The 12,441-nt window shown below is 36.9% G+C and overlaps 1 protein-coding gene across 1 annotated transcript in view; it reads right to left on the bottom strand.

Annotated features, from left to right (window-relative positions):
* Positions 1–12,441, bottom strand: part of CD96 (CD96 molecule) — a 93,810-nt gene that overhangs the window by 63,201 nt on the left and 18,168 nt on the right. Inside the window, exons 3-4 of the mRNA XM_081302729.1 lie at positions 10,219–10,343; positions 284–488 (exon numbers count right to left, since the gene is read on the bottom strand). Of these exons, the coding sequence (XP_081158855.1) occupies positions 284–488; positions 10,219–10,343 (330 nt within the window). The remainder of the gene's footprint in view (positions 1–283; positions 489–10,218; positions 10,344–12,441) is intronic.

The following is a 12,441-nucleotide window of genomic DNA, read 5'->3' as shown; positions in this document are numbered from 1 at the left end:
AGCAATTAGAGATGTCCAGTATCCTTAGGAAACATTAAGATGTTAAATCAGCAGAAAACTGACCCATATATGGTTTTCTGTATTTTATTCTATTAACTGAATACTTATTTTTTAGCCTTCTACCCTTGTTCCCACCCCCAGCAAGAATGGTAAAGATCAAGGCAAACAGAGCTTCAGAGGTCACCCCTGGAATGGCTGCAATCCAACATAAGAGAGAACTTCCTATTTAGGGGAAGAGTGATGCAGGGTGGCAGGGAGTAGTCCAGACAGCACAAACCCTTACCAAAAACCTTGACTGTGGTGGAACTCCTCAAGATTTTGCCAGGCCTGAGTCGAACTTGGCAAGAGAACTTCCGACCTTCGTCATGGATTTGGACCGGGGAGAGGCAGAGTCTGTGGTCAGCACAGAGCTTCACTCTGTCTTTAAAAGATGTGGAACTGCTGATGTGGTGATCTTGGATGAGAGTTTCCTGAGCTCCATTATCTTCCTGGTGAGAAAAATGGTTACCAGTTATTGTGTTGGCTCCAAATTAGGGGTTTCACAAGCATTAATTAATTTATTTGCTGTAAAATAGATAGGAAAAATGAAGAATTAAAAATGTCAGGTATTTAGTAGGTTGTAAGAGAAAATACTATTACACTTAACTTTCAATTGAAACTACTGTCGCCCTCTCCTAACATGAATTGAGACTGCTTTTCTAGTGAGAACTTCCCCTTCACAACCTTCCATAAACTGCACATCTGGAGTAAGATTTGAGGAGGTGAAAAGTGGGAACTCAGATTCTAATTCTCATTTATGAAGCTTGGAAATATTAATGCAAAAATGTGTTGTGATAATTCTATCAGTTTTGTTTATTAAGTCAAACATGAATTGGGTGATTACAATCACCCTCTCTTTCCAAAGTTCCTTTAGGAAAGGCATCATTTAACTTAGATCCAGGACTAGCACCAGGAAAAGAGAAAAAACAAGGCACAGAATTAAGGAGGCATTCACTTGCAAGACCCTGAGACCAGGACCAGTGAGGGGTATCTCCTTAAATTCATTCTCTAGCCATTCTTCACTTATTTTCCTCATTCCAGTCATGGTCCTAGTCCAGTTGCCCTTATTTCTCTACTTGTGCTAGCTTTGAAGAGGATACAGGACGAGCGGCTATATAGATAGGAGAGGTCAGAGTCTTTTTGGAGTACTTGATTCCTCTATTCCATATCCTGTCTTGGATCTGTGCAGAAAAACTCCCATTACGGTTTCCCTACACAGAATGTCTTTGAACAAACTTCCAGGGGAATCACAGGTTTGGCCAATGTCAGTAAATGGGCCTACTAACTGTCCTGTCTCTTGAGGGGAACAAGGAGAGAGGAAGGGTTAAGTGCTCAGACCTTATTAGTGTAATTCAGCCTCCTCAAGCAGCTTTGAAATCTCTGAAGCACAAGCTCCTCCTCTAGAGATTCTAATTCAATCTGCACAGTCTCAGGCTGGGGCATATTTTTAGGATGCTCAGGGGAGTTCGGGCTGAGAACCACTGGCCTAACTCTAAACAACACATGAATCCTAGTTAACAGGGGAAATGGAAGGAGGAAAAATGGAGAAAGGTCAACAGGAATGCATTTGATGGGGAAATGCTGCAAAGATCTCTGATTTGGAACCTCTAGTTTAAAAATGATATAGAAACTGGGTGTGATGGTCTGTGCCTGTAGTTCCAGCTACTTGTAAGTCTGAGGCAGGAGGGTCACCTGAGCAAAAGAGGCCCTGTTTCAGATTTTTAAAAAAGGAGAGGAGAGGAGAGGAGAGGAGAGGAGAGGAGAGGAGAGGAGAGGAGAGGAGAGGAGAGGAGAGGAGAGGAGAGGAGAGGAGAGGGAGAGAGAGAGAGAGAGAGAGAGAGAGAGAGATTTAGAGTAGAAATAATATAAGCCAAATGAATGAGTAAATTAAAGAATGGGCAGACATCTTAGTTTTTATGTGGGTCCAGAATATATCTAGTAGAACCTCTTATATAAGACAGTTCTTTAGCTGAATTTGGCTAGGGTTTTTATCAACCTTGCATTGCCTGCAAAGACTCACACCCTGCTAAAGCTCACCGCTAAAGCAAATGCGCATACCTTTGGATCTACATAAAGAAGATCCTACAAGACAGTGCCGCTGTCTTTCTAATGAAGAAAGCCACCAGAAGATCAAAAGGAGCAAGAGTGTAGCCCTGCCAACAAAGGAGAACAAAGGTATTTCCTTCAGCATGACTGATCTGGAGCCAATAGTTAAGGAAGCCGGCTCCCTCTGCAGGCCTTCAGCTTGAGACACGTTTTTACAACCTATCTATGCATAGGACCAGTTTTGTAAGGATTTTAGTTTAAAATGTTCTTGGTTATTTAATATATGGCTTGTCATTTGAAACATTTCTGTCTGTCACTCTGTTGGAGGAAGAAGGGTTGTGACAGGCTGAGGTTGGAGACCGGTGAGAGAAACTACTTTTGCCTTTATTATGTAGCAGGGTGTTTTTCTTATGTTCCAGTGATTTAATTTATAGAGAAGATATGAAAAGTAAATAAAACCCAACATATCCAAAGGTTTTGTTTCCTATTGTTTTTTTTTTCCCCCTGGGAAGCTGACTGTTGCAGAGAAAGAATTTGTTCCTTCACTGGAAAAGATGGAGTTCAGTTGCAAAGAGCATTCTGTAACCTACAACATAAGGAAATCCTGAGAGATTCTAAAATTTTTAGATATAAAGGGACCATGGCAAGAACCTGCATTTGAGTGGCCACCTTCACATAGCAAATAGGAGGAGGAGTGGAAAAAAATACTGAGGCAAATAGTGAAATGCATAAAGCTGGGAAATAAAGAAATAATACTACTATGCTATGACCACTGCCAAAATTTTATATTCTCATTAGTTTGAGCTTGAATTTATTTAGTACTTACTGTGTCTAGGCACCATGCAAAGCTTTTCCCTAATTTTATCTGTACTTTTTAAATAACCTGGAATAAATTGAGGTTATATAACTTAATTAAATAACACATAGGTTACTTAAGTCATAGCATTTCAAAGCAGGGATGCTTAGAATCAGGGACAAATAAGCTTCAAAGAAACATGTATTAGTAAAATCTAAATCATGAAAATAATTTAAAAAAACAACCTTTTCTATCTAGAAGGAGAAATTAAAAAAAAATTCCAGAAAACCAGACTCCTTTATATAAGTTATAGATTATAGGAGTGGGGTGGTTTGCTGATTGAAAGAGGCCTTCTTTAATCACCTTTGGTGTTAGGCATCACACAGCATCCCTCAACCGTTCTCAGGTAACCTGGTCTGCAGAAAACAGGCTGGTAGGGCTCCTAGTAGGGAGTCTTTACATCTACCTGTTTTTTCTTTTCTTTTTCCATTCTTCAAGGAAAATTTTGCCCACTTTAAAAAATATTAATAAATATTTCTAAAAATTTATGGGTTTATCCCTTGGCAGATCTTTACAGTTTAGGTGGCAATACAGATTTCACTTGTTAATGCACAGAATACACCTATTCTAGTCCTGCCACTTAATAGATCATAAATAATACAAGCTCACTGCTCTCTAGTTTCACCTGTGATCAATTATGATTTCATGAACATGCAGCCCAGGTCTGGCTATATGGAGGAATTTTGGAGAGTCAGTGCTATGGTTTGAATGCTCATGCCAAAAGTTAATCCCCAATGCACTAGTGTTAAGAGGTGACTCCTAATGAAAGGTAAGGAGGTCTCTGTTCTCACAAATGAGTTATTGTTGCTACATCAAGGGCTTGCAGTGGGCTGCGGATGTAGTTCAGTAGTAGAAAGCTTACCTATCAGGCAAAAGCGTTTCGGTTTGACCACCAACACTGCAGGATGGGGAGGAGAAAAAAGAAAAGGGCTTGAGAGAGCAGGTTCTCTGTCTTCTACTCTTCTGCCATGTGAGGATGCAATGTTCCTCTTTCCAGGAGAATGCAGCCATTCAAGGTGCCATCTTGGAAACAGAGACCAGTTCCTAACCAATGGCACTTTTAGACATCCTAGTCTTCAGAACTCTGAGAGGATAAATTCTGGTTCTTTATAAATTAACCTATATCGGGTTTTCTGTTATAGTTGAAGAAAAAAAATAAGACAATCATAAAGTCCTGCATTGCTCAATCTGTTATCCTACCACTGTCAACTCTTATACACCTGTCACTGGGGGACATGATGGCCATGAAGACCCAGATACCACAGGTAGATAGGAAAATACTATTCCTTGATCAGTGTACATATAGCAAGATCTCAAAATAAATAAGTGTGACTTTAAAATTTTTTTGATATTTTATTCAGCATGAATTTTCCCTGATTTTCATTTAAAAACATTATATTAAAATATTTATCTTGATTAACTAGGTTAAAATTTTAATTATTTATTTTTAAAATATATTTTTAGTGATCCCTTAAATTTTGGCATCAAAATTGAGCGCCTTACTCATCTTACCCTAAATCTAGTCCTTAGGTTATACAGCGAGTAAGTGGTGAGCCAGGGCTTAAAGACGACTATTCTCCTCCAAAAGTCATGCTTTTAATGACTTTGATATATAGAGCCTCACAAAAGTGTAGAGCGAAGTCTTTGCCTTTTCTGCTTGTAGTGAGAAGATGAATAAATTCACAAGAAACAGACAACAAAAATCATGACCCAAAGAAGAGGAATGAATACATGTTATGGTTTAGACATTAAGGGTCCCCCAAAAGCTCATGTGTGAGACAACAGATAGGTTTAGAGGTGAAATTATTAAGTTATGACAGCCTTAACCCAATCTGTTCATTAATCTCCTAATGGGGATTAACCAGGTGGTGACTGTAGGCAGGTAGGGTGTGGTTGGAGGAGATGGATCATTGAGGGGCATTACTTGGGAGTATATATTTATGAGCTGAGCTTAGTCTCTCTCTTGGCTTCCTGGCACCATATCCCCAGCTACTTTTCTCCTCCACATCAACCTCACCTAAAGCCCCAAAGAATGGAGCTGGCTATCTATGGATTGAGACCTCTGAAACTGTGCGACCCCAAATAAACTTTATTTCCTCTAATTGTTCTTGTCAGAGTATTTTAGTCACAGCACCAAAAAAGCTGACTAAAGCAACACATAACTAAATTATGTACAGGAATTTGAAAAAATAATTAGCACAACGAGGACAGGTTAGAGTCATATTGAGTCATGGAAAGCTGCTGTTACCTGTTTCTTAAAGATCTGACAAATCCTAAAATCGTTCACTGAAGCTTTTCAAATTTTGTTCTAGGATCAGAATTTTTAGTCCAGAAGTGGATGTTGGTACTATTTGATTTGGTGATGCTATCTGGTCTCGGGGCTGGCCTGAGCTGCCTGGAGCCAGCTCCCTGTTGGAGCCAGCTGTGTTGACCACAGCATATGGCAGGCGCTGGGTGCTCAGAGCTCACTCCATAACTGCTGTTAAGACTCCATTGATTGCTGCTTCTTTATCTCCAATCTCTTTCCTATCTTCACATTTCCTCCATTTATTGCCCATCGGGTCAGTGCTGACAAAAGGCTGCCTGCAAAATTCTCCACGTCCATTTTCCAGAGCACCAGAAAGATATTTTTTAATCATCTTATTGGTTGTTAACACTTTGTAGTTTGGCTGCCACACTGTATTTTGATTGTGGCAAAGACAAACAGGGTCAGCTGCCATCAGCTAATGAGTTCTGTTTTGTTTCTGAATAACGAGGCTTCCCATAGCATGAGAAACCATTGTCTATAATTTCATTTTGCTTTTTGTTTAATTAAAAATAATACAAATATTAAAGAGGAGCATGATGAAAAGATGCATTTGCAGATAAAATTATAAATATATGTAAGCATCTAGGATTTAGTTAGGTGCCTTTATTGCTAATATTGAACTCACTGAATTTCAAACAACCTGTCTTTCTTTTCATGATTTCAAAGAAATTTCAAGATTTCAAAGAAATACACTGACTTTGGGTACACATCTGCCCTCAACATCTTCCCCAGGTGTACCACCAACTTGTACCAACAGGTCCCAGGATTTTGGGTCAGTATATGCCTATCTTTTGCCACTCAACTGTTCTTTAATTATCCAGCTCAAACATGACCTTTTCTAACAAGCTTTCACAGGTTCTTCTAGGCAGAATCAAACTCTCTTCTCCCGATACAGATATGTTTTACATTTTATTAAAGGTGTGTGTCATGGTAGAGAATATGTCCAATATAATTTTGTTATCCCTGCAGGATCTAACATTCAAAATAGGTTCACATATGTTTACTGGATTAAATTAAAATTTATACTGTGGGAAATCAGGATGACAGTTTGGAAGGAAATTGGAATATTATAGTGTATTAAGAAACTCTGAGATTCAGCCTGAAGAATTTCCCTTGTGCCCAGTACAAAAAGTGGAAAAGATATCTACCAGCTGCAACCCATCTAAACATGCATATTCTATATTTTCTTATAGATCACCCCACCATTCACATAGGTCCCCAGTTTCTACTGAAGCCTCACCCTTTGGGGTTTAATCAAGTAACTAAAGCATCCCATGATAGTTTAGTGTTAGATACACTATGATGCCTGTTTATTTCAGTGTAGTCACCATCCTGAAATTTTAGCTTTCCAAAATGCAAAGAAGTTGCTCCATTTAGCACAGACCTAGCAGGGGATCAGGTACATATAGCAAATAGGTTTTCTTAATGATGTTGAGAATTCGAATAATAACTTGTCCCATGAGGGTCATAATTGAGTTAATTAGATTTTATAAAATTCAATGTGCAAGAAGACACAACACTTTTCTTCTAGTGACCTACATAATTTGAATTTGTAGAATTGTTCCAGAATTTAACCAAGCATGTGCGGACAGCTTCCCAGAGCAATACCGCATTCAGAGCAGCAGATTTCTGCCCTCCTGACCTCATCTTCATCATTTCTACTTTTGACCCTTAATTCAAAGCCATATTCTTTTGTTTATAAGAACCATTGGCTTATCAATATGATCATTATTTCTAGTTTAGGAAAAGATCAAAGATCTAAAGTATGGAGTAGAGGGACTATTTGTGCTCTCGGAAGACATACAACAGTTATGACACAAGAGCTGCAGGTTTTCCCTAATATAAGGACACTAGGTGTTTTCATATCAGACTTGCTAAATCCCACAGTCATCCACAGTTGGGGCACTGATGTCAATCAGAGGAGCAAATAGATTCTGACATTTAAAAAGGGAATGCACAGTAGGAATTTAATCAGCACATTAGCCGGCCCAATGTTTTCTTTGAAAAAAAAAAGTTTCTTTCAAAAACCCTCTTCTAGTTGTCTATGCAGTCTTTAAAGTGACAGCGTGTTTAGGATTCACCTTCTCACTATGTGAACTTCTGGGCACTTTCTCTGGCCCTCATTTATTCTGAATGTCCTGACAGGATTCAAAGATAAAGTCTATATAGTCTTCTTAGTTTCTTTGAAGGAAATTACCAGATAAAGAATGCCTTATCAATGATCTAGTTTTTGATACTGAATGACTTGCCACTGATTAACGAACCAAATAGTGTGAATTCCATCCATTTAATATGAGGACAATGAATACAGCTGTAGGGAAAGAGGACTGATAGTTATGTCTTGTATATCTGTTAGGCACCTTTGCTCTGGGCACTAGATGTCAAGGATTTTTGAAGTGAGCCATGCAGCTTTCACCCTGGAGAAACTGAGTCACAGGAAAGTGACAGGCTGGTAGAAGCCATTGCGTTTGCTTTAGGAAAACAGGCTACACGTCCATGAGATATGTCCAGAACCCTACGGTTCAACTTACCGGCCAGCAAAAATCTTTATGATACAATTTAAACAGACCCCATTGAGAGCAAATTTGTGATAATTAGGTGAGGAATGTTTTGCTGTACTGGTGGAAAATATTAATAATGTAATCAAGGTACAAACAATGCATTTCCATTACTATCATGTTCAGTGTAGCAGGTGTCTATCCTCATGAGATCATCTCCACCTTTAATCTTTTCCTAACAACTGCATGGTGACATGTTTATAAAGAACAATTCACTGCTACTGATGATAAGGCATAAAGTCTGAGTAGCCTCACCTTTAGGAAATCAAATCCTGTAAAGTAGAAAACTTGGTTTTTGACAGATGACAAAGGTATTATAAATTTTAGGATTTTATGGGAAAATTATTTTAGAATATATTTTTATTGTCAGATTACTGACTATCCAAACTATTTGGATAGGGCAAACTATTGGTAGTTAGTACTTTGAGATCTTTGTGCTGAACAAGTTCATTAATTTGGATTTAGTAGGTCTTTAGAGAAATCTTTTTATACAGAGGGCCTTGTTTCCAAGGAAGTTCACAAAAATGTAGGTAACTTGTACTGTGAATAATCAATCATGTGAATCATAGTATTTTTCAAAAACTGTGCCAGCTTCTACCGTCATGGAAACCTATGTGTTTTATAGAATTTTTAAATTTTGTTTTCATTTTGATGATGATCTAAAAAATTAATGTTAAGTCAGTAAACTTTAATAAAGCTTAACATTCTGTATCATCTAAATGAATATCTCATTATATGATTCTTTTCTTTTTTCTTTTTTTGGTATCAGAGATTGAATCCAAGGGTGCTTAACCACTAAGCCACATCGCCACCCCTTTTTTATTTTTTGAGACAGGATCTCACTAGATTGCTTACAGCCTCACTAAGTTGCTGAGGCTGGCTTTTAACTCACCTTCCTGTTGCCTCAGCCTTCTGAGCTTCAGGGATCATAGATAGGTGTGTGCCACCTCATCCAGCATTATGTGAGTCTTGATATCATGGTTATGTCATCTTTATAAGTGTGTTATTCCCTTGTTATTTGATTAACAGTTGCATATTGATTAATAACTGGCTACTAACCAAGTATTGGTTGTACTAATTTGGTTAGCTTAAAGTTAGAATGACTGATTCTTTCATATTTATTACTATCGTCATGCTGATTTTGTTTACTTATTTTGAGATAAAACTATGGTAATTTCCATTTGAAACTAGAATTTTAGTTTCAAAATTGCATTGTAATTTTTAAAACAAAATATCATGGTGTTGCAGAATAATGTTGCAATCTAGTGATAAAATAACAAAAGCAGACAAAATGTATAAACAGCACATTCATGGGAAGGGTCAGGACCAATTGAATTATGGATCTTTAAGGATAGATATCTGTACACAGGAATTTTATAATATTTCAAGTAGAGAAAAATAGTGGGAGAATTTAGACATCACACAGGATATAATAAGAACCTTAACAAATAACTACCCATGACTACTAATATGATAACTCAGTAAAATTTTTTAATTGATGATTTCAAAATAATTTTTTAAAATATCAATTTACGTTTTAGGATATTCTAATAAATTGCTTCATCAAAGTCACATTCTGGTACTTATTTTCACTCCACACACTTTTTTTTAGTGTGAAGCAATTTATTAAATAATTTTTATTTGATACATAAAATATTATTAAATTATTCAGGGAGTGGAATGACATAGTACAAGGTTACTAGATCATTGAGTATCTCTTCCCCAAAAAAATACATAGAAAAAAATGAGGTGAAAGAGTAAAAATGAGTTAACTGTTAACTCATCTTCCAGTTTTGCCAGTCTACACACTATTTTTTTTAATTATAAAAATAAAGATTTTTTGTTTTAAATTAGAAGACTTGGTAATTAAAAGACTTGTAGGACCCTGTGACATTTATAGAGCTGACCACTAACAATTTTGTACATGTGGCCTGTTTCTCTCAGGTACACATTCTACTTACATTTTATAAGCATTAGATTTTGTGTTCCCTGATCTGAAGCAATGCTGTACATTTTCCAGGACATGGTACTACAGGTTCTGGGGAAAGGGAGTCTATATCTCTACATATGTTATTTGTAAAATAAATATTTGTGAGTAGCAGCTCCTGCTGGTTGTGGCTCCTCTTCAGGGCACCGTAACACTCTGTTCTCTCTGTAACCATGGTCTGGTATATGGTTTGAAATAGAAATTAACATTTAGAAGTAAATTTCTAAATCCGCTGCATTCATAGACCGGACGCTCACCTAGTTAGAGGAAGTCTTAGCATCCTTCCCTCCCTTTGCCAGCCCTCCCCAACTGCTGGCATAATGAATGTCTTTCATACAGTATTTCTCTATTATTACTTGCTATTCATTTTACTTCATTAATATTTAAACATCACTGTAGTTATTCACTGAAAAGGGCAACTTACCACCAACCAGGTAAAGGTGAACTCAGGCGAAATTTCCGAGGAGTTATTTTGAAAGCATGGTATTTCCAGAGTCTGATTTATCTCTATTTCTATTGTGTGATTGCTGCTCCATTCATCCTGTGTAACTGCAACAAAACACAAGGTGGAAAACACGTGGATCTTTGGCATATAACGTGCTTTTTACTGATGAGACAAAAACAGTCTTAGCATTGAGATTCATCTACCTCTGGGTACACCTGTGCAGTGAAGAGGCAGCCACCATGGTCTTCACTGCATAAAGTGGCAAGACTGAGGAATGAGAAGCACAGAGTTGCTTATCTGCCTCAACTTACTATGGATTCTGTTAGGATAGTTTCACTGAGAAACTCCTAATTTGATATGCTCTTCTGCCTTAGCCCCAAATTGGTGCATTAGTCTTCAGGTTACATTTCCTTAATTAGATAGAATATAAAAACTTTATAACCTAGCTTCAAATTCATATTGTAATTTCTTTTTGAAAATGTTAATAGACATTATTTTTAGAGCAGTTTCAGGTTCAGAGCAAACTTGAGCAGAAAGCACAGAGAGTTCCCATGTACCTTTACCTTGCTGCCACACATCTGCAGCCTCCCCCCCCCCATCAGCAGGGTGCCACAGTGGTATACGTGTTATTAATGAACATACAAGGATACATCGTTATCACTCAAAGTCCAGAGTTTACATTAAGGTTCACTCTTGGTGTTGTATATTCTATGGATTTTAACAAATATATAATGACATGTATCTTCCATTTTAGTATCATACAGGGTGGTTTCACTATCTTAAGAATCCTTTGTGCTCTGCCTATTCATCCTTCTCTGTTCCCTAATCCCTGGAAACCACTGATGTTTTTACTATCTTTATATCCAACTATCTTTTTAGAGTCTATAAATATTCCTTCAACAATCGGATGATACAGAAAAGTATATAAGAAAACTCTGAGAGGGTTTGTCATGAATTATTTTCATTTTAGAAGGTATTATGAGACACATATATTCTATAGTCTCTCCTTTCAGGAAAGTTTTATACAAAAGCATGTACCCTTATGATTAAGATAGAATAACATCAAAGAATAATTTACAAATGAAAATAACTTATTATCCTAATAACCTAAAAGTCTTATACTTTTATATCTATATGAGCCTTATTTGATGATTTAGCTGCCTAATATAAATTTTTAGAAGTATAATTGATAGGTAAATGAGTATGAGCATACTCAAGGTCACCAAGTGTATATTTAAAAAGTGAATATTTCTCAGTTTAAGAACATTATATTGTAACATATTATTCCACATAGAACTTCCAAGAATTATTCCATAATTCTTGAAGTTCATCTCATTCTATTCAGAATGGCAATTATCAAGAATACAAATAACAACAAATGTTGGTAAGGATGTGAGGAAAAATGTACATTCATGCATTGCTGGTAGAACTGCAAATTGGTGCAACCATTATGAAAAGCAGTATGGAGAGTCCTCAGAAAACTTGAAATGGAATCTGCATTTGACTCAGATATCCCACTCCTTGGTTTATACCCTAAGGACTTAAAATCAGCATAGTATAGTGAAGCAGCCACATCAATGTTTATAGCAGCTCAATTCGTAATAGCCAAGCTATGGAACCAACCTAGGTGTCCCTCAACAGATGAAACGGATAAAGAAAATGTGGTATATGTACACAATGAAATATTACTCATCCTTAAAGAAGAATGAAATCATGACATCTGCTTGTAAATGGATGGTGCTGGAGAATATCATGCTAAGCAAAATAAGCCAATCCCCCAAACCCAAAGGCTGATTGTTCTGTCTGATACAAATTGAGAATAAGGTGGGGGGCTAGGGAAAATAGAGGTATTTTGAATTAGGCAGAGGGGAGTGAAGAGAAGGGAGGGGATGTGGGGGTAGGAAAGATAGTAGAATGAATCAGACATTGATATCCTATATGCATACATGATTATATGACCAGTGTGATTCTACATCATGTACAACCAGAAGAATGAGAAGTTACTCCGTTTATGTATGATATGTCAAAAAGGAATTCTAATTAGTATAACTAATTAGAACAAATTAAAAAAATCTATGTCCTAAAAAAAGAATATTATATCTAGCTTTTAGATCTTTGCTATATTTCAATCTTTCACCAAGCTAGCTATTCTTTTTACCAATATTTCTTTCCTCTGTTTGTTAATTGAAACTAGGTCTTTGT

Source organism: Spermophilus citellus (assembly GCF_964194105.1).
Source record: "Spermophilus citellus genome assembly, chromosome: 7".
Lineage (NCBI taxonomy): Eukaryota > Metazoa > Chordata > Mammalia > Rodentia > Sciuridae > Spermophilus > Spermophilus citellus.
The sequence above is the reverse complement of the archived record's forward strand: the minus strand, read 5'-3'. Positions and strand labels throughout refer to the sequence as shown.